This window comes from Protomyctophum parallelum (assembly GCF_964188405.1).
Source record: "Protomyctophum parallelum genome assembly, chromosome: 1".
NCBI lineage: Eukaryota > Metazoa > Chordata > Actinopteri > Myctophiformes > Myctophidae > Protomyctophum > Protomyctophum parallelum.
The window spans coordinates 73,879,595-73,902,948 of NC_139697.1; the positions used below are offsets into that span (position 1 = coordinate 73,879,595).

General features: G+C 42.6%; 2 protein-coding genes across 2 annotated transcripts in view; both read right to left on the reverse strand.

The window, feature by feature from the left end:
- LOC310870687 (stAR-related lipid transfer protein 13-like) overlaps positions 1 to 15,399 on the reverse strand; it is a 121,810-nt gene extending 106,411 nt beyond the window's left edge. Inside the window, exon 1 of the mRNA XM_083781957.1 lies at positions 15,166 to 15,399. Coding sequence (XP_083638083.1) covers positions 15,166 to 15,279 — 114 coding nt within the window. The 5' untranslated portion in view covers positions 15,280 to 15,399. The remainder of the gene's footprint in view (positions 1 to 15,165) is intronic.
- Positions 15,279 to 20,403, reverse strand: LOC310854843 (uncharacterized protein; the record flags this gene model as incomplete). Its single annotated transcript, XM_083759558.1, has 4 exons — positions 20,266 to 20,403; positions 16,496 to 16,905; positions 15,381 to 15,658; positions 15,279 to 15,319 (listed from the first exon to the last, which is right to left on the reverse strand). Exons 2-4 carry the CDS (start codon positions 16,903 to 16,905, stop codon positions 15,279 to 15,281), a joined length of 729 nt encoding a protein of 242 aa, XP_083615684.1. The 5' UTR covers positions 20,266 to 20,403.
- Between the last annotated feature and the right edge of the window lie 2,951 nt (positions 20,404 to 23,354).

The following is a 23,354-nucleotide window of genomic DNA, read 5'->3' on the forward strand; positions in this document are numbered from 1 at the left end:
TTCAGGAACTCCACGTCCATAAACAGCCCCCTCACTCACGCACGTGCGCGCAAGCACGCACGCGCGCGCAAGCACGCACGCGCACGCAAGCACGCACGCGCGCGCGCGCAAGCACGCACGCGCAAGCACGCACGCGCAAGCACGCACGCGCAAGCACGCACGCGCAAGCACGCACACACACACACACACACACACACACACACACACACACACACACACACACACACACACACACACACACACACACACACACACACACACACACACACACACACACACACACACACACACACACACACACACACACACACACACACACACACACACACACACACGTACACACCCTCATCATGTTGACCACAGAAAAAATATATATCTGCATTAACGGCTTGGCGGTAAAGTTATTTCCTGTAACCCCCCCCCTCCCTCCCTCCCTCGCACACACACAGAAACATGCACACACGCACGCACGCACACACACACACACGCACACACACACACACACACACACACATCTCCAGATTCCTCCACAGGAACACAGTGGGCTGCCTATGTTCACACTGGCTGCTATTTTTACTCTCAGTTAGGGGGTGAGGGGTGGGGGGTGAGGGGCAGTTCCTTGAATGACTGCAAACATGGACACACGCATGCACGCACACGCGCACACACACGCGCACACACACACACACACACACACACACACACACACACGCACACACACGCACGCACACATGTGTATTATGCAACACTCAACCCTGCACTTTCACGTATACATATCAGTGCATAGTAACCAAGAAAGAGAACAAAAAACATAAAGAAAGACCTGCCATCTCCGGTGTACTTCCCGTCTCTGCTTGAGGTATACAGTAGGTGGCTGCCTTCTTAACCCATTCTGGATGTTATACTTTAGCTATTGAAAAATAACAGATCTACAAGCTCGTAGCACGGTCTGCAATTTTTTTTTTAATCGTGAAAATGTGGCCCAACTGTTTGAATATATTCTTTCAGAGCGAACGTTTTTAACTCAAATCTTTGCTTCTGGGGAGGGGGGGGGGGGTCCATGGAACGACATATTTCAGATGGGGGTCGGCGGCCAATTACATATATATATTTTTGGGGGTCCTTGACATGAAAATGTTTGAGAACGACATAGAAACATGTTTTTTTTTTCAGAAAAATGTCAGGATTTAGAAGGCATTTGTAGAATCGTCCTCAGGTCAAAATGGGTTAAGGGAGACCTGAATCAGGTGGGTGTCTACTATTCATTTCCAATGGAAGAATGAACGTGAACACAGCGTCTGATTTCTGAACCATTCTGTAGCCCCATGGTAACTGAACTGAACATCATTGGACCCGATGATCGTCACAAGCCACACAATCTTCACAACGCTGTCTGCCGGGCCTCATATCGTACTGTAGCATAACATCACACCGCTGTCTGCCGGGCCTCATATCGTACTGTAGCATAACATCACACCGCTGTCTGCCGGGCCTCATATCGTACATAACATAACATCACACCGCTGTCTGCCGGGCCTCATATCGTACATAATATAACATCACACCGCTGTCTGCCGGGCCTCATATCGTACTGTAGCATAACATCACACCGCTGTCTGCCGGGCCTCATATCGTACTGTAGCATAACATCACACCACTGTCTGCCGGGCCTCATATCGTACATAACATAACATCACACCGCTGTCTGCCGGGCCTCATATCGTACATAACATAACATCACACCGCTGTCTGCCGGGCCTCATATCGTACATAACATAACATCACACCGCTGTCTGCCGGGCCTCATATCGTACTGTAGCATAACATCACACCGCTGTCTGCCGGGCCTCATATCGTACATAGTGCGCTTCATCTATTTAAATTTTCCTCCTCTTTACTTGAAATGGATTCAGTCACTCTGCCCTTTGTGTTCCGTGGATAATCCATCGCTCTGAGGTCAACCACCTTCATTGTCTCCACCAGGCCGAAGGCATGTGGGGAGAGTATGTTTTGCACTTCGTCCGTCCGTGTGTCCGTCCTTGTGTCCGTGTGTCCGTGTGTCCGTGAACAGCTAATCTCGGCCACCGTTAACCCGGTCGATGCCAAATTTTGCACACACACTCCCTGGATGCCAACGATGAACCTCTGCCCCAAACTTTTCAGAACGGCCTGTTATAGCGCCACCAGGAGGCCGCTTTGTGCAAAACAAGTTTTTGCACAGTACACCTACAGATTTTGTCCAAACATCACGCAAATTAGTACACAGTCTCTCTAGAGCCATTCAACGAAACGGGTCATTCAGATTTCTCAGACTCCATCCTGATTGGTTAAGATTGGCTTCCAAAGTTCACAGGAGTGCTCAGTTTCAAACAAAATGCTGCAAATCATGAACACATCGCGTGATTTCCGTGAAATTGTGCACGCACATTCCCACTAGGCCGAGGACGAAATGCCACATGAACAATTTCAACTCAGCCTCAAGGTGGCGCTATAACTGGCCGAAAAGTGTTTTTACCTCTAACTGCACGGATCTGTGGATAACCTGGTGGAGACCTGTGCCCAGAAGGGCACTTTTTCTAGTTTGAAACCTATTTTGCATATCTTCGCTGTCGAGGAAAAACGCTGTATCTCCATATTTTAACTTTTTGTGTTTTCCTCGTAAATGAACGCCCTTTACGGCCGGCGTCACACCAAAATATCAAAAGTAGCAGATATACGTACAAGCTTTGAGCTGGTACTGTAGCTCTAAGCGTATATATGTTTAATAAGGGTCAAAGAGAGAATCATTTCAGTCACAGCTTCATCCCCAACTCAGCGTGGTTACAAGTCTCAATTGTCCTGGAGTTGAGAAGGAATGAGGTTCCATTGCACTGCCACCACCAGCTAGTTACTGTACGTGCATCAGGCAGAAAGAGACGTGGTGCATTTACTGTATACTGTAGATACAGTAGATGCGACCATTGGTCGCAATTAAGATCCAGTCCATTCAGTGCTAATGGGGAGTTGTTCGTTACCACTGTCTCAATATTGCTTGCTCTGGGTGGATCTCTGTCGGTTTTCTGCTCTACATGTAAAGTGTCTCTAAATGTAGAATCGTCCTCAGGTCAAAATGGGTTAAGGGAGACCTGAATCAGGTGGGTGTCTACTATTCATTTCCAATGGAAGAATGAACGTGAACACAGCGTCTGATTTCTGAACCATTCTGTAGCCCCATGGTAACTGCACGCACGCACACACACACACACACACACACACACACACACACACACACACACACACACACACACACACACACAGAGCGCAGTGCTTTCCCTATTCTTATTAAATATTGAACGCGCTTCACTCTGACCTCAAAGCACAGAGTCCACAGAGTGCTTAACGCATCACTGATCCTCTGCTCCACTTCATTATGTAGCTGACGTGATTACTGAACGTCCATCCACCCTAACGGTTCAATACAACACATCCTCAGCCTGGCAGGACAGACACACGCACGCACACGCACAGCACACGCACACACACAGCAGTAGTCCTATACTGGGTGAACACACAGGACCATTGTAGAGGTTCACCCCAGTTTGATAGGCCAGCAGTGACTGACTGCATATTGTACAACTGACCTTAAGCAGCTGCAGCTAATCAAATGAATAATGGGTGTGTTTTGAGATTTACAGTACAGTAGTGCGCAGTGCTGTTGACTATTTGTCTATGCTTGACATTGCTACACCAATGACTTTGGAGGAGAGGAGGGGGAGGGGAGAGGGAGAGGAGGGGAGAGGTGAGGAGAGGGACAGCGAGTTTATTTATAACAGCACTGTCTTTTTTTCAAAATCACTGCGTTAACGTATTTCAGAATAATCCCACACCCTTCTTGGACTCCAGAATCAATCACCCATCCAGTCCTCTGTCCACAGTGCAACACTTGTTTGTGTGATGATGAACCTGCCTTGTGCGAGAGCCACAAGAAGACATTCCAGGAATGTGGGACCGCTGAGGAGGGGAGGGGGCCTCTCCTTTTTTTGGGGGGGGGGGGGGGGGGGGGGGTAACAGGTATTCAAATGAGCGCTATAATAGCTGGCCAGAGTCTGTCAATAAGTGACTTTGAAAGCTGCAGCTCAGTCTATCTGTATAAGAGACCGCACGTCACAAAAGACACAAAGCCCTTTGATTTGGGGCCAAGCGTGCAGAGCAGGGGGGCGGCATGGTGCGGCGTGCCAGAGCAGCGCTGTGGGGAAGGTGCCAGGAGCCGCAGGCCTCATTGACAGGTGTGAGAACACGGCCCCGGGTCACGCTCAGTGGTGGAAAAACTACTCACATTTTGTTTTACTTATTAAGTAAAAGTATCAATACCACAATGTAGACGTTGCAAGTACAAGTCTGGTATTCAAAATGTACACGAGTAAAAGTACAAAAGTATTCAAAATGTACCAAAAGTACCAAAAGTATAAAGTTTTAAAATTAATGAAATGTATAAAAACTTTTAGAAAATAGCAGATCTACAAGCTCACAATCTGTCGCATCGCAATACATTGTGAGCTTGTAGATCAGCTTGTAGATTGGCTATTTTAAAATTTGCCGAAATGTATACAGGGTGTTAATGTGTAGGCTATGTTTTGCAATAATAATCAACACATAAAAAGTAATAGTTTTTCATTACTAGTCATATAGTTGTAGTGGAGTAAAAGTACAATATTTGTTTTTGAGATGTAGTTGCCTACTGTACAAGTATAAAAGTATTGAAAATTGGAAATACTCCAGTAAAAGTACCTCAAAATTGTACTTATTAAGTACAGCACTTGAGTAAATGTACTTAGTTACTTTGCTCACAAACACACTCACAGATGTCCACTGACACGGTGCATGCCGGGAGAGGCTTGGGAGAGGCCAGTGCGGTCCGTTTTTTTTTTTACCCTTCTTCTGTTTTTGTTTTTTTGAACAGAGAGGAATTTGTGTTTCGAGACACGGCTGCCAAAAAAAAATCGCGTGAGACCCTCTTTTCAGTCCTGCAACCACCTCGAATCTCACCCCACCCCATCCAACCCCACGCCAGATGGGCATTTTTCTTTTTGCCTCTTTCTCCCTTTTGTCTTAGTGCTTCTAATCACATGAACCCTATACTCTAGGGTGAACGCTCTGCATTGAACTTGTAGATACTCTACTTTAAGTAGAGATTTTTGGTGTAGAGGGGAAACAGAGGGCCAATGCAATGCATGAGTGAGGCGCCCCTCACTGAGTTCACATGAGTGTGATTAAATTTTTGCGTAAAAGAACAGTGACTTGCCTTGTTTGCTGGCATGTGCTATACAGATAATTCCTGCCTTCAAGAACTTCTGAGAAATTTTGTCAAATATGTCACACAACTCCTCAGTATTTCAGACATTCATGAGTCTGATATTGCTCTTAACCTGGCACAGAGATGGTCATTCATAACTCAACAAGAATTCATATCACTCAACGTGTGTGTGTGTGTGTGTGTGTGTGTGTGTGTGTGTGTGTGTGTGTGTGTGTGTGTGTGTGTGTGTGTGTGTGTGTGTGTGTGTGTGTGTGCGTGCGTGCGTGCGTGCGTGGAAGGGAGAGATTCACATAGAGCCCAAGCTGGAGTTTTTAACCATTGTGTACATGTATGGCTCAGCATCAAACTGTTTCACATCGACATGCTCTATCATAATGAAAAGTGGTTTCACCTGTTCTGTCTTTAGACGTGACAATTTATGACAAATTACTGGTTATCGTGTGATTTTAACTTGCAACTGCTCAAAAACTATTGATATGCAACGTGAGAACACAGTTGGTAAGGTAAGGAACGTGACTTGACTTCCTTAGCCAATGCAATGCAAACTGTAGCCTACAACAATGCACACGTGTCAGATAATATTAATTTTGAACAGGGATAGGCAACCCTCTAAATCTTAGAACATGTGATATACACATGTAGTGTTGAGAAATCCGTTTGAATAGCCCCTTCAAACAGATTTATACTGACAAGACGATTTACTATACTGCATGCAGTGATTAATACTAGACTCCAGTCTTTGACAAAAGGGAACCAGAAGTACAGTATCAGTAAAATACTACATCAGGGCAGGTACAGTACAGTATAAACAGTACCCCTCTTGGCGCTGGGGAATGACAAAAGGACAGAGTGATCTGCTGATAAGCCAGCCAGCTAAAGTGCAGCCGCACGCTGAACTGTCACCTTCAGTGACCTCGTTGCAGAAGGACCTCCACACATGTCACACATGGAATCAAATCGGCTGCCAAATAAATGCTGCAGATGGCGTGGCACGGTTCACGGCCAAGGAGGAGGAGACACTGGGGCTTATTATCTGGGCGCGGGAAGGAATCAAAACACTGGCAAACAGCGTCATTCAGCAGTTCAAAGTAGAGGCCCCTTTTCCACCGGGGTTGAACCGGTTCCGTTCTTTTTTTCCCTGCCTAATTTGGCATTTTCAGTGTTTCCACTGAAAATGAATTGGTTCAGAACCCCGAATGTTGGTTCGGAACTGGAACCAAAAAATACTTTGTTTTCTTTCCCTGAACTGGGAAACCATGTATCCTACAGATTGAAAGATGCAGATGCGATAAAACTTCATAAAGAAAAGAAAGGAAAAGGGAAACTGTAACTGCCATTGACTATTGATTTCCCCCGTGAAATGGACACTTCGACCGGTCATATTCGACACATTGTTGGCCAGGCTTGGATTCTAACCTGGGGAAACTCGGGACTCCTGCTCCCCAGACGAAACAGGGCCGTAAGCACCACCATTCCACATTTTTATTTTGGTGGAAAAGGGGATAGAATGGCTGTGTACCAACAAGGACAACACCCACCAGAAGCACCTGCCATGCCCATGTACCACTGACATTAACGACATGGACCCCTACCATCCCTATTCTGGGGGCAAACATTAGGGACACGTTGTGAGCTTGTAAATCTGCTGTTTAATGCGAAGATGTCTGGGAGTAGAGATATATATATATATATATGGTTAATGTTATTTAGTCTTTATCCAATGCAGTTTACCCAGTGTCTTTGTGAATAAATAAAGCTACAGTATGGGTGAGTCACAACAACGTACTGTATCACCCTGCTATCCAACCTTTGGCAATAAAGACAATATATATACACACTTTTTTAACCCAGTAAAACCGGGAAAATATCAGCCATTTTTGATTTATCTTGTTGGGAGCTGCAAACTTGTTATACATCTGCTATATTTGAACATTTTTGAAAAATCTTGAAAATGTGTGCACACTACTGATTTACTACTGAAGGCATTTGTAGAATCGGCCTCAGGTCTTAAAGGTTATATTCAGTGATTTCACTTAATTCAAATATCACCTCTTTTTGTTTTGTTGTGATAATCCTCCCTACTATAGAATGAGCTGACCATATAAGTTCCTCCCTGTCCCCAGTTAACCCCTGGGGGTCAAAAAAGCTTTGGCTAGGTGGCCCAGCCTTCATCCAATCAGGATATAGAGGGGCCTTCCGCCAATCATGATCGACCGGGGGCGGGCCTTGGAGTGTGTGCTGTTGACCTGTCGCATGTCCCCCCACTGTAGAGCGTGGTAACATTTTGTTACCTAAGTACACTAAGACAACTAAGACTGTCTGTCCATATCCTCAAGGACCACTGGGGGTCCCGGGACACCACTTTGTGAACGCCTGATGTACAAAATGTGATGACAGGAAGGAGTGTCAGAATGCAAGACCTTGTTAATTGTTGCTCATCTCATATCTACTGTCTGCTTAATTGTTTCCTCATAGATAAGAGTAGCAAAAAACTAAAAACTAAATAGTAAAAAAGAAACAAAGATCTCCATCTTTGCAGTCATTTTCCTCTTCCAGCCCCAGTTCTTCTCCATCACAAACCCAAAGCATCTCTTTGGTTCTTCATTCATTCCTGATTAGAGATCTTCTTTGCAGGCCCTGTGCAGTTCAGCAGGTGCAGTAGTCCTCTATTCTCCATTAAGATGCTGCTTAGTTCCTGGTGGGAATCACTGAGCACATTCCTGTGCTCTCAAAGTGCTTTAACAATAACAAGCTATAAAAGGAATAAAGGGTTCCGACAGACCTTTAATAAGGTCTAAGGTTGTCCATAATTTGGGAGGTAAGGTGTTCCATCATTTGGGAGCACAACTGAACAAATCTGCATGTCCAATTTGTATGATTTTCTTTTGTCCTGTTGCTGTCGGTATTGGTATCGGTATAGGCCATAACTGCCAGTTCCCATCTGATGTCGCGTGGGAGTCCCACCCGATCCAGATCGTGCTGAATAACCGCCAGCTTGCATAACGTCTTCAGACTAGGACTTAGGTGTAAAATGCATATGTCATCGGGCATATATTGCATTCCGAAGAGGATGATACAATCTTCCACCATGCAAGAGCACGTCCCAGACGTCCAGTATGGCTGTTTACCAACAGGCTCGACCTTCCTCCAGCAGAAGGTCTCTGGACTGAATTTCCACAGATCATTTGTGTTCCGGTCCAATTTGACACCACCTAATATGTACAGCTCCTCGTTGTAGGCAAAGGCTGAATGACACCAGCGTCCTTCTGGAAGAAGCTGTGCAGTGGGCATACACAGCCAGCAGTCGGTATCTGTGTCAAATACTCGGAGCTTGTAGTGGTCCTCGCTCTGATCCCCTCCACCACCAAATACAAACATCTTTGTCCCAATGATGGTGGCAGAGTGGTGCCCTGAAGCAGGTGCCACACCTGTGTGGTTAATCAAAGACCAGACCATCGTGGTGGCGTCCAACTTGTAGATGTCATTGGTGTACCTAGACAGTCCACTTAATCTTACATATCCGCCAAAGATGTACATGACCTTCCCCAGGACACAGGCCGAGTGGCCGTACCTCGCCTCCGGGACGGTCCCAGAAACCGTCGGCATGAACCAGCTGTGGGCATCAACGTCAAAAGTGTAAAGTGCGTTGCAGAATTCACTCTGGTAAACGTAAATGATGTAGACATAGACGATGTCTTCTATCAGCACGGCGGTGTGGCCGCAGTGCACCTCAGTGACACCTCTGTTCCACCGAGGGCGCACTGAGGTCCCGTCGAGGTGTTCTTGGTGTTCTTCTCCCGTGGCTTGGCTGGCGGGGGTCAGCTGGGATAACTTCACCCAGCGCAGAGACACTGTGTTGAAGACGTGCACATTGATCTGACACACGTTGTCGAAGAGCTCCCAGCCAAAGGAATACACCTTCTGGCCCACTGCCACCGCAGCATGGTAGGCCCTCATCCTCCCATCCTTACGATGCACCGTCCAGAGCATCCTTTCACAGCGGGTGAAAAGAGAACCGCGAGTGCGGCCACTTATATTGGTAGAGCGGCACAAATGCCACGCGGAGCTCGGCCAATCCGCAAAGCCGTTAGATTGGTTTGGCCAATCAAATCAATCAATCAATCAATAAAACCTTTTTGAGGGCCCCTCCTACAGTATGTCCAGCTTTTAGTGAATGTAACCCAAATTTCGTCCTAACACAAACATTTGAAATGCCATTGACAATGAATGGACAATTTTGAGTGTAACACAAACATTGATGACAAAGGTGAAGACGCAAATTCTGATTGGTCGGAATGAGATGATGTATGATGATGTACGATGAGTGCCCCTCACTTCACACAGGTGTGATTTTCAGAGTACATTTAAAACAGCTGTAATCGACCAAAGTTCTACACAAGTTAAAAGCAAAGCAATACATCAAAGCGAAGAATATATACATGTATACTGTACATGCAAGTGACATACACACAATTATATGTACACCATACCTGTACACACAAAAATAAGAAAGTTGCAAAAGAGGGGCCCTATATATCTTTTATGACGTAATTATCAGACAAAACAAACACGGACAACATTAAACTCTGTCCATGTCAATGGCGTTTTTAATGGTTGTTTAAGGAAAAACAAACATTAAACCTGCATATAGCACCCCTCAAAAAACATATCAGTTTTGTGACGGGCACAGGGGGTCACGCATTAAAAGTAATTTAATTCACAAAACTTTAAATGCGCCCCCACAAAATGACAACTCCCACCGCAGGACTCGGGCAATCAATGAATACAGTTGCAACCACTATATGGCAAGTATTTCATACAACTTAAGTTCAGAAATTGTGAACTATCCCTTTAAGTAATCACTGCCTATGATGATGTTCATATGTTGGATTAAAGTGCACATAATACCGGGCATTTGGGTATTCAGCCTTGGCTTGTGTGTCAATGAAAAGTGTTGTAATTGGGATAGTGGTACAGTAGATCCGATCCCATATGCCGGGTGGCCAGCTTGCAACCAACTGGCTAGTTCTGGTCCTTAGCCTTGTGTGATGCGTATCCCATAGCCTGCAGGCTGGATGACTGCTCTGCGATTGACTGATTTGGAAAAAACATCAGCTAATTGAGGCCATTGGCCTGCTGTCAACTTACACAAGAAATATGATTGCAATATCTGCATGCCTTGCAGAAATAATTACAGTCATCAAGTGTGGTCAATAAAGTCATTTGAAATAGATGTATCACTTACAGCCACAACTGACTTCTGGGCCCAAATTGTAACAACACATTTTCGATGATTAACAACATTAAGCTCCAATATTCAGTATAAAATAATAACCCACAGGGGAGACTACACTCAGAAAGGAATATCTGATATCTGATCAAAATGTACACAAAACAAGCGGCAAGACACTGGCACAGCACACCCGTCCAACACTTCTGATGAGAAATAACAAATAATTTCTCTATCGGGCTGCCGAATTCCACCAACCCTAGCTGTCTCTGTGCTTACTACAGTAGGTGACCTAACAGTGGGATATCCCACTAGTGGGGTTCCGTCTCCATGTTACATTTAGTTGTCATTTACAACTCATGTAAAAGTTTCACTTTCAGTACTAATTTGAAGGTGAGGGTCTATAGAACCATTTTGGTTCGAGTGGCAAGCACCAAAATAAAATAATTGGCCTATACGGGGCGTAGTCAGGTGCCAAACTGCCAACCCCCATCAGCCCTACCAAAATATGTAAACTGTTGTAACTTTTGATTAGATTATCCAATCTGAACATATGATATATGTATGGATTCACAATCAGGAGTAGCAGTTGGTACTTAAACCTTATTACATATATAATATTTGTTTCCACCCAGTATTGGTGTATATCCACAAAAATAGCAGGAAAAACTAGCTAAAAACTAGTAGTGGGGTCCCTAGACAGACCGTCATTTACAACTCAACAAAAGTTTAACTTTCACTTCTAATTTGTAGATAATGACCTATAGAACAAATTTAGTTTGAGTGGCAAGTCTACAAATTAAAGAAATATATATCAGTTTCTATATCATATTATTCAAAACATTAATATTTGAAATCCAGTTGATTCCTCACACAGGATTAACTTGATATAGCAAGAAAAACAAAGAAAAGCAACAGCAATATAAGAAAATTAAGACATTTTTCAAATAAACATAATTCCGATTTTGGCCATTTTGGAAATTTGGCAAAAAAATATATTTTTTTTAATTTGTAGACTTGCCACTCAAACTAAAATTGTTCTATAGGTCATTATCTACAAATTAGAAGTGAAAGTTAAACTTTTGTTGAGTTGTAAATGACGGTCTGTCTAGGGACCCCACTACTAGTTTTTAGCTCGTTTTTCCTGCTATTTTTGTGGATATACACCAATACTGGGTGGAAACAAATATTATATGTGTAATAAGGTTTAAGTACCAAATGCTACTCCTGATTGTGAATCCATACATATATCATATGTTCAGATTGGATAATTTAATCAAAAGTTACAACAGTTTACATATTTTGGTAGGGCTGATGGGGGTTGGCACCTGACTACGCCCCCTATAGGCCAATTGTTTTATTTTGGTGATTGACACTCGAACCAAAATGGTTCTATTTCTCACCTTCAAATTAGTACTGAAAGTGAAACTTTTACATGAGTTGTAAATGACAACTAAATTTAACATGGAGACGGAACCCCACTACACTGCTATGAACTCATTATTACTATTGCCAAGAAAAACATTCTGTTCAACTGGAAATCTAGGAAATAAACACCACAGTTGTCTACCCTGCTCACAGAATACATATCAATGGGAAAGATTACTGCTGAGTCAAATGGCAAATTGTCATAGATTATTTCATAAACCAATATAAGTAAGTATATGTAAGTACACATATGGCCCATATGTCAGAGGCCAGTATGTGCTTTTTCTGCAGCGTGCGTCAAAAAAACGAACCGGGGCAATTTTAATGCAGTCACGCAACGCAACGCGGGTAGTGGAGCCACCCTTCATTGATTAAAAAGAACATTCCCTGACGGTGACAGAGACGCGACGCTGACGCGTCTGGTGGAGCCCCGGTGTAACCTTTATGTACAATTTCTGTGTACCTTTATGTACGTATGTTACATTATGTACAAGTACACACCGTGGACATGACACTAGTATGTTACATTATGTACAAGTACACCCCCTGGGCATGCCGCTAGTACGTCGTATGAACTTACCAATCCAAGTTATCCAACCCAGCAACCCTTTATGTTGAGTGGAGCTTTATATGGACGATTTGTATGACTCAGCCAGGGGAACTGAACCCCTGACCTCCCAGTTTCAGGGCAACATGACTCTAACCACAAAGCCACTGAGCTGCTAATAAACCAACGTATTAACCCACTAACTACACCTAATTGCCACATGTGTGCGCGCATACTGTACACACTGACACGTAGGCTAACCACACACACACAGTTCAGTTTGAATGTTTATTTCTTTATCTAATTTCAATTATTACTATTCTCCGTTTAGGACAGACAGACAGACAGATGTGGCTTGTTTGCTTCTCTTTCTTACGGACAAATAAATCCCCTTGTCAATGAATTAAAATGAAAAGTTGTTCCCAATAACTATCTAAATAAATGAATAAATATATTAGTCAATCATCAAGCATCATTTTACAATGACAAGAACAAAAACCTAACAATACTGCCCTCCAGTGGCAGAACTGATTTACACACAGCATGATGCAGAGCCTCCAGTAATGATAATGAGACAGTAGAGTGGTGCCGTGCTGCTGCTACTGAATCGATTTATGTTCCACTCAGACAGATTGGATGAATGGTGAAAGATGCTGAGTCTAAAGAAAGACAGATAAAGTGTATAGCGGTTAGGACTGTGCTCTCTCTGGAAGCTACTATCAATCCTACTGTACTGCGTGTACAGTACTACCACTGCTTCCACCGCTCCTACTGCAGTGTTTACCAAACACAGGGTCCACAGCTCATTTTGGATTATGCATTAGGCCATGGACCCCCATTTAATAAGATAAGATACTCTCTGTAACCCGAATATAAATGTAAACTATCATGTATCAGATACTATCATGTATCAGACATCATCATCATCATATTATGATAATAATAAGCATAAGCACAAGGTGAATGGCCAGCAGCCACACTGCTGGTGTCTCCAAAAACATGGCACTCCCTCAATCCACTATAAAGAATTAAAAACATGCGCTGCAATTAAATAACATCTTGGTGGACACAGGGCCAATACAATACATCACTTTTTTTGTGTATGTAATGCAGTGTTGGAACTAACGCCCTTACATTAAGTTACTTTACATAACATAACTACTTCTTTTTTTTAATGTTTTTTTAAATATTTTTGTATATTTTTTATGGAGGGACAGACAGTAGGCTGATAGGAAACGGGGAGAGAGATGGGGGGGTGACAGGCAGGAAAGGCTGTCAGGATCGGTAGTCGAACCTGCGTCACACTGCCAGACTGGATTACCAGCCAAGGTGCCTGGACCGCTGAGCCACGGCCCAGACGAAACTACTATTTGCTGTAACTTGTAACGTAACTCTTTACATTTTCCCATTCAGTAACGCCATTATAGTTACTTTGTTTTCAATGGGTGAGTTAGTAGTTACCCACGTTACGTAATGTAATCCAAAAGAACCGTCTCCTTCTCCTGCCAGTGCGGAGTCTGTCATGTAAACTGACATGGTGCGCTGAGTGTGCTCCCAGAGTGAAACACATTCCACATGAGAAAGAGAAAGTGGCTTCCACAGGACATAACGTCATCATAATGATGATGATTGGTCAACATAAGGTAACATAGGGTAATTACTTTAGGCCTGTCTGTACATGGGCAGGGCATCAGTATTATATCCATATCATTAGACTGGATATTGTCTGTGATTTTGGATATTTGTACTATTGGCATAAGTTGTTTGTTTTTTGTTAGTTTTTTACCTTTATTATTCATTAGTGTGAACTGGCCAAGACAAGAGGCAAGATAAGTGACACAGCTCTGCCAGTAACAAAAAAATACACAACAAAAAACAGGACAGACATACAATGCTCATAAATACAGTACCCACTACCGAAGAAGCTCAAAGGGAGAACAGGAACGTTTAGTAACGCGACCAATAAGGACTAATAAATAAAAACTAAGCAACGGAATTTGCTAGTAGACTAAAAAGCAAGCAGACATTTGCTATATGTCAAAGCAAGAGCAGTGTATGGGAAGTGTGCCCATGGCAATCTTTTTAAAGCTCACTGGGGGAATCACAGCAGCCAGTTTGAGTCTGGTCTGTAGGTCATTTCAAGACCAGGGTCCGAAATAAACAAGGCTTTTTTTGTGTATGTGTTTTGTGTTTTGTGTTCTGTGTTCTAAGTGTTATTCATTAGGGAATATTTTTTCTTGAAAACAAAATGTGTCTGAATTGGAAAATATTATATATACTATATATTTTTTAAACCTTTAATCTTTTTATAAAGTAAAGTAACTAGTAACTAGTTACTTTCATAATTTAGTAACTAGTAAAGTAATTAGTTACTTTTTCAGACTAGTAACTATAACTATAACTAATTACTTTTTAAAAGTAACTTGAATAACACTGATGTAATGTAAAATAATCACTTTTGATACAAAGTCAAGTAAAGTAATAATATTATATTTAGAAGTTTTAATTAGTAAAGAGTAAGTTATTACACTTTCTAAGTAATTTGCAACACTGTTCTCCACACGCCTGCTGTCTGTCTCTAGCCTGGCGTATAGCCAGCCGTCATCTGCCTTTGCAATGCATATTGCCCCAGGCAGGTTACCGCTACGCAAGGCTAGTCTGTCTCACCTGTTTGTCGTCTTCATCAATCAGCTCGTCTTCCAGGAGGAAGACCTCTTCCTCTCCCATGGATTCTGGTTGGCTGTCGCCGGCGGGGCAAGGACCAGGTGAGGCGTCTGTCATCAGCCTCTTCTTGTTCCACTTCTGGTTCCGTCGGCGCCGGCTGACCAGGAACTCCTTGTACTGCAGTGTGTGGGGGAAATCATCTCCGTCGTCTTCGTCACCTTCGTCCTCTCCGGCCGCAGTGGGGGAGGTGGAGGAGGAGGAGGAGGAGGAGGAAGACTCCTCCTCGCCATCGGAGCTCTCGTTGAAGGAGGCTCTCTGCTGGCCGGTGGCGGAGCCGTCGGGGTCATGGTCGGAGAACACGATGGCGCTGGGCTTGTGTTTGACCACCCTCAGATGATCCCGAGTAGGGCAGCAGTCCGCCGGCTGTGGCTCCGTGGACATGGGATGGCGGGAACCATGATCAGACACTTCTGGTGGTTCCCGAGGTGAAGTACACCTGCAATTGAGACCGGAAGGGTTAATCATACTGATCGATTGAATCGATTCCAAAATAAATTATCTTCAAAAATTGCAAAAACTGACGATTCAGCAACGGGTTGCGAGCTTGTGGATCGTCTGTTTTCACATGTGTTTGTATGATGAAGAATATTTGTACAGCTTAAGTACCTAGTTAAAAATACTGTATGTTTATTAGTCATTATTTCTAGGCTTGAGTAGTCTACTTCATCATACAGTATCTACACATATGTTTAATTGAATATATACACACAAAACACAGACATGCAATCCTATGTTGCTTGTTTGTACCTATTTTTTATATACAGTAGCACAGATAGATAGATAGATAGATAGATAGATAGATAGATAGATAGATAGATAGATAGATAGATAGATAGATAGATAGATAGATAGATAGATAGATAGATAGATAGATAGATAGATAGATAGATAGATAGATAGATAGATAGATAGATAGATAGATAGATAGAAAGAAAGAAAGAAAGAAAGATAGATAGATAGATAGATAGATAGATAGATAGATAGATAGATAGATAGATAGATAGATAGATAGATAGATAGATAGATAGATAGATAGATAGATAGATAGATAGATAGATAGATAGATAGATAGATAGATAGATAGATAGATAGATAGATAGATACAAGTTAAGGCCGCAAAAGTTAAGCCTAATTAATTAAAAAGGAAGACGATTCATTGACATATAAAACCTAATACCCTGCATTTCGATTATTGGATTAATCAAAGAAGTAATCAATTATCAACATAATAATAAGCTCTAAGAAAATAGTTCCAAAAGAGTTCCAGCCCTACCTGCAGTGCTCTGTATTCTTTGATTCCAGATCAGAGTTAGTACAACTGAGGGAGGAGCATTGACCCTGGACTGGCGTCTCCTCCTGGTCGGTGGTCAGGAGAGACCCGCTGTGCTGCTCAGCAGAGACACAGGGGGCGCTGTTGTTCACGTTCATATCACCGTGGTTCCTCCTGGCCATTACGTGATCCTCCTGGTTGTCCAGGAGGGGATGAGGAGGAGGTTCAGACATGGTTTGCAGATTTCGCAGGGGAGCGTCGGAGCCGTGTCTGGGGTCTTCTGGGGAGGGGTCTTTTTCTAGCCCGGAATGCCTTTGCCGGTCACCCAGAGGGAGTCCCACGGTGTGAGGGTAGCGCTGGACGGGGAGGGTGGTGACGGGACCCTCATGCATCACTAGGGGTCTGGTCCTCATCTGTGGGAAAGGCAACAAGAAGGTGGGATCAATTAGACATAGAGTTGGGGAGTTTTCAGATTAGTACTATTTACCAAAGCGCCAGTAGCCATTGGTTTATGTGAATATGGCTCACTGAAGTTTTGGTAGAGCTTACACACTTTACCAGAATATATAAATGAACAAGGATGAGAAGAAGGAGCGGTAGAAAAGGTTTTGGGGGGGGGGGGGGGGGGTAGAAAGAAAGAGACGAAGAGGTGTTTAACTTTAAATTTTGGGTAAAGGAAACGTCATGTCCACACAAGTGCAGATGGTGCAGAATATGCCTCTATAATTTGCCATCTGCTTCCATGGAGGCTTTTCAAGTCAGGATCTGCTTGAGGAACACAAGCACAGAAAACAGGAAGGATGGCAATGTCGCCCCCTGCTGCTTGTGTATCCATCTACACAAGGCTTTTCAAGTCATTCATTCCTTGATCAGAAATAGATAAACCATGGGTTTAGTAGCCTCGCGCCCTTGGTAGGGGCTTTCAAGCTTTCCTTTTTTTAAAGATTTGTTTTTGGCTTTTCTGCCTTTATTGATAGTATCAAGTGAAGATAGACAGGAAAGAGGGAGAGAGAGAAGGGGAGAGACCTTCAGCAAATGTCATCATGAACGGGACTCGAACACGCAAGGTGCTGTCAGGCCAAAGCCTATATGCGGCATGCGCCTGGACCACTTGGCCAGCGGGTGCCGGCTTTCAAGCTTTCCTGACCAACCTTTTCTTATTTTTTTAAACAAAACAAACACATTACATACAGCTAAACAAACAAACATATGCACAATGTCCCCATCACAGTTCCTTACTACCACCCCACAGCTGACTACTCCAATTAACCACTATACATACAAAGCCTCTTCAATATCACCTTGCTTAATGAAGTCCAAGAACCTCTCCCATATATCCTGACCAACCTTTTAGTTCAAACACATTGTTTGCTTCCTGCTAGATATTTTGGGCTAAAAGGAACACCCAGCCTCCACTTCCCTTAACTTCCTGACATGTGTTTTTGTCTTGTTTGTCCAATAACTATCACAATCAATCTGTCACAACATGTCACAACAACACTAGATTTACTGCAAGTGTTGCATAGTGTCTTAATTTAACTCTGAGCGTGTACAAATGGAACCAAATGGACACGTAAGCATCCATTTGGTTCCATTTCCAATTTACCTGTAGTTGTAATGAGATCCATTTCTTTACATAACCTTAGTTTAACCAGTGAAAATACAGTATGGATCTGTCTCCCCCCCCCCCCCCCTTCTGCTTCCCTTTCTTTTTACTAAAAACTAAAACGGTGGTACTTGTACAAAAACTAATTTCATTACACCTGTAAACCTGTGATGTGACAATAAAGTTGAATTCTTCTAATCAGTCAAACTCCCTTTTACTAGTATGAACTGTAAAAAGGCAGAATATGACACAGGTTCACATGCAGGGCTGCCAACCCTCCTTGATTCAGCAGGAGTCTCATCGATTTCAATCACATCTCATTGATTGTCATTTTTCCGTGATTTCTCCTTGATTTGGTGTATCAGACTCCCTAAGTTCATCAGAACACAGGAAAAATCTACTCTGTTAAAAGGTTTCTGTGGGCGTACCCCGAGATGTGGCTGTGGTCAGCGCATGCAATCATACAGAGATATTCAGTTTTAAGTAATGAATGGTTAGCTTTAAATATGGAATATGAAATTGCTTTGTCATGCTTTGTCCTCATCATATAAATTTCTGTCTGCCTACTTTTAGCTTATTAAAATAGATGACATTTAAAAATGTGTCAATAATTTTCCAATGCTAATAGTAAAGCAAGCCTGATAAAAGTATCAAACTCCCACAATTCAGCAGAACACAGGAAATTACATCTACTCTGTTAAAATTCGGATGTTGGCAGGCCTGGTTCACATGCCTTAATAGTACAAAAGAGATCCACAACACACTCACTGACGAAAGGTTTTGAAAACAGCGAAGTAAAACCAATAAGAAACAATGATAAACACTTGTAAAAGCTACAGTACATCTCAAAGCAGCAACAGCTGTGTGAGGTCTTCCACGGTAATAATTTTAAAACTCCTTAATTAAATTAAAGAAGGCAATTTGAGACGGGTCTGCAGTTCATTACAGGCACAGGTCAAATAAGGTGACTGTTTGACCATTGGTGTGTAAGAGAAATCCTTCTAATAATTTGGTGAAAAGTTGCAAAAGCAAGAAGACTCATTATGCTCTAGTTCAGTAGTTCCCAAAGTGGGGAACTACTTGAGGGAGTTCAATACTTGAGGGAGTTCCAGGGGGTCCCCAGCTAAATGATAGTTAGGAACCAAATGGACGCTTATGGGTCTGTAACTCTGAGAGTGTACAAATGGAACCAAATGGACCCGTTATTTGGTTCCATTTGTACACTCTCAGAGTTAAATAAACAGTGATTTTACAATATAAATTGTGGGTCCCAGAGATAGAAATGCCATTAAATGGGGCACCGTAGTAATAATAACTAATTCAGGTCAATCCGGGGACCTTTGAAATGGAAATGGTTGAGAATCACTGCTAGAGCCGTAAAAACCTTCTCTTATGTTCATATGGCATATATTCGGGCTAATTAGTGTCAATTTGGGGGTCCTTGACATGAAAAAGTTTGGGAACCACTGCTCTAGTTGAGATATGCAACATCAGTAACTAAGTCAGTAACTAGTTATATCCAGACCAGTACAAAACTAATTGGCATCAAAAATATATTTACAGCACCAAAGTATAAGTAGTCAAGTTTTTCATAAAGAAATGTCAAACTAGGATTTTGGAATATTTATAGAAATCTGCAAAGTAATTATTAATTAAAAGCTTTCAAGTAATTGTAGTGGAATAAGAAAAGCCCTATATTTGACTCTGAGATGTAGTGGAGTAGTATAAAACAAATAAGTAAGTGTTCCATAGAATAAATACTCAAGTAAAGTAAAAGTAACAAAAAATGTACTCAAGTACAGTAAGTAAATGCACTTAGTTAGATACTCAATTTACAATTCAGGGATTTAGCAGGTCTACGCTCTTAATCCAGAGTGAGGCAAATTAAGCAATATATCAAATGCATAAAGATGGTTATCTAGGATCATATAATATGTAACCTAAGACCCCAGCATCAGTCTAAACAGTATAATATAAAATAAATTAAAAAATTATAACTACATTGAAACTACACAAACTATATGCCAGGTCACAAATTAACCTGGCATCTGTCTAAGTATCATGCTGTTTTAAGTAAGCTACAGTAAGTTAGATCAGACAGTAACCGACAGCTTAAGAAAGCAGCTCATGGACATTGAGCAACAATGAATTGCAGCGTTGAACGTACCAGTGCTGTGTGTCACATCCCTAAAGAGACTGGCATCCAGTTTTACATCCAAGCGTCCCCAGCAGCACTTGAAGCAAGCGTAGCGGGCCGTTCACTGGACCAGAACCACACACAGGAGAGCCAGTTCCACTGCTGTAACGGCAAACAGGAGCAGAGAGAGAGGAGGGAGAGGGTTATTTTTCACAGAAGAAACAGACAGCAGACGCCTGGAAGGGGAGGGGAGTAAAGGAATGCTTTTTCCTCCTCTGACACCACCACCCCAACAGAGAGAGAGAGAGAGAGAGAGAGAGAGAGAGAGAGAGAGATACAGGTGTGTGTGTGTGTGTGTGTGTGTGTGTGTGTGTGTGTGTGTGTGTGTGTGTGTGTGTGTCGTGCGGAGGAGTTTTCACACATTTTGTAACTTGTCAAGTGGTATGTATTTTTGGACCAAGTGTGTGGAACGTGTATGTCTGTGTGTGGGTTTTCTTCTTTTTTTTTGGGGGCGAAATAAATTACACCCCACTCTATTTCTGTAAATAAATACTAAGTACTGCTTCTAGTATTGATGATTTCTTTATGTCTTGATGAATTCAATACATAGGACCACCTATCAGGGCATTTTGTGTTATCATTTTAGCATTATTGTAACTATACCGCTGTACTTTCTGTTCTGCAAACTGTTAATAAAGTAAATCAATCAAACAAACAGACATGCAGATCAATCGATGCTCGTTGAGCAATTCAGGAGTCATAACAGCACTAGAGTAATATAGGCATGACAGACAGGATGAAAATGTGTTCCAGACAGTGCACAGTGCCACGTGTGACCAGACTTTGATTCAAAGTGTGAAGGTCTTGTGGTGCACGCGTTCTCCCTCTCGCTCCATTCCAGCCTGCATGTCAGTCATCCTAATGTTATAGTAGGACTGGAGGCAACGGACTGACTCTTCACCTGAGGTGTGCACATTCCTCAGTAGAGGATGAGGTAATGCGTCAAACATCCTCCCCTGTCCTCTCTAACCCTTCCTCCTTGTGTTCTCTAATAACACCATCTCATATACTGTATGTCTGTCTGCAAGCAAACAGTGGAGTTTATGAGTCTTTCAACTCAAATCAAAGTTTATTTATAGACAGAGGAGCACGCTTATAATGGCCAAGGTCGACCAAAGTGCTATACAGATTAAAAACAGAATGTTAAATATTTTTCCTCCCTGCTCTCCCTTCTCCATGGCCCACCCCCATCGTTTTTCTTCTTTTCGGCAAGAATAAAACGTATGCAACAAACTATTTTCACCAACCTCTTTACACCTAAATCAGTGATGTGACCATAACATTGGTTCTGATTCTGAATCAAAGCATCAAACAAAACATTACGCAACGGGATATGTTCAGGCTACCAAGCTCAACTGGAAGCCGGGGAATAATTTGCCCGTTGTAATGAATGAATTTAAAAACATCTATGGACTGGCTGGGCAGATCTGACACGGAGGGACAAGCTGTTCCAGAGCCTGGGGGCGACCACTGCAAAAGGCTCGTTCACTTTTTAGCCTAGCCCTCCTGGGCACAACCAACAGCTGGTCAGCCAACCCCAGGTCTCGGGGTGGGGTTTGTGGCCGTAAAGAAGTTATACAAGGAATGGGGGGGGACGGGGACGACAACATAATTTTATTATTAAGGGGCCAAGTCCTAAGGGCCTAAGGTCCCTTATGCTTATTGTATTTAGAAGAAGAGACTGAGAGCACTCTCAGTCAAAACATGCAGTTTACCGGGTGCACGTCAAGCCTTCCTCAGTGTGTATATCATAGACGCGCTGAGGAAGGCTTGGCGCAGAAACGCGTCCGTCCGTGTTTTGTCTGTCTGTCCGTACTCCGTGCTGCACGATGCAATAAATGTACCTTAAATGGACTTCGGAGTGCTGGCTATCTCTCTTATTACCCTTATTGTATTTCGTCTGTTTTTTTAAGGGGCCAAGCCTGAAGGGCTTTGAAATATATGAAAAACATTTAAACTCCTGTGATCTTTAATCAAAATTCACGACATTTTCTACACAACCTGTTCTTAAGTAATATAAACAATGATTCGGACATGCTTGAACATTTGACATGACATAAGGCCTAATATTTCTACAAGTCGCTACAATCTCCAGCCAGTCATTATAACATAAACAATAAGTTGAAGGAAAGTGTTATAATGATGAATGTTCAAATCATGTATATTTCACATGACTTCAGACTTTGGCCACCCTGCTTCAGGCATGTTAACCTTGAGAATGACTGGACCTGTTGAGTCCTGTCTGGAGCCAAACAACCCAAAGACGTGGTCATAAAACCAACAGTCAAAAGACATACAAGTAGAATCCTCAGTGTTGACTTACGTAATTCAGAGAGTTTGTTTCTGAGTTACAAATGGATACATTAACAGAGGCTTTTTATATATAAAGACCTGATCGGTTAGTTTTATCAGGACTTGCCCTCATAAACAATCTCCCCCCCCCCATTTGCAAGGCAGCAAGCCTGTCATTTGCTAAAATGAATTATCTACAATCCTGTCATAGTAAATCAAGAATACTGTATAATTCACACCATTATATGTCTCTGGACTGTTCTGTTGTTGTTTTTGGAGAATTTGCAGCACTTTGACATTTGGGACCCCATTTTCCACTTGTAGGCTAATGTCAAAACTGAATTCCAGGCCATAGATCTCTGCATCTCTCTCTCCCACTCATTCTTCTTCTTCGTCCTCTGTCCTACATACTGTAGAGGCACATTAATTCACTGTGGACGTATATTTCAACACAGGCTACGCCACACAGCCTGCTCCAACACGCTGTTCCATATAACATTCCTCTCACCAAAAGCCAGAGCTGGAAGAAGTACTCAGATCTTTGACTTTGACTTGATTGAAGTACAAGTAGTGTTTAAATACTTGCGTTATCACGTAAACGTCACGCATTCACAGTGTAACTCGAGTCAAAGTCCAAATGTATTCAAATCAAATGTATACTTAGGAAGCTAAATAATGGCCATTTCAGAATCATACACATTGTGTACAATCAGTGGACCATAATTACATTAATTAATGTGGACCCGTTAGGGTCCATTTGGTTCCAT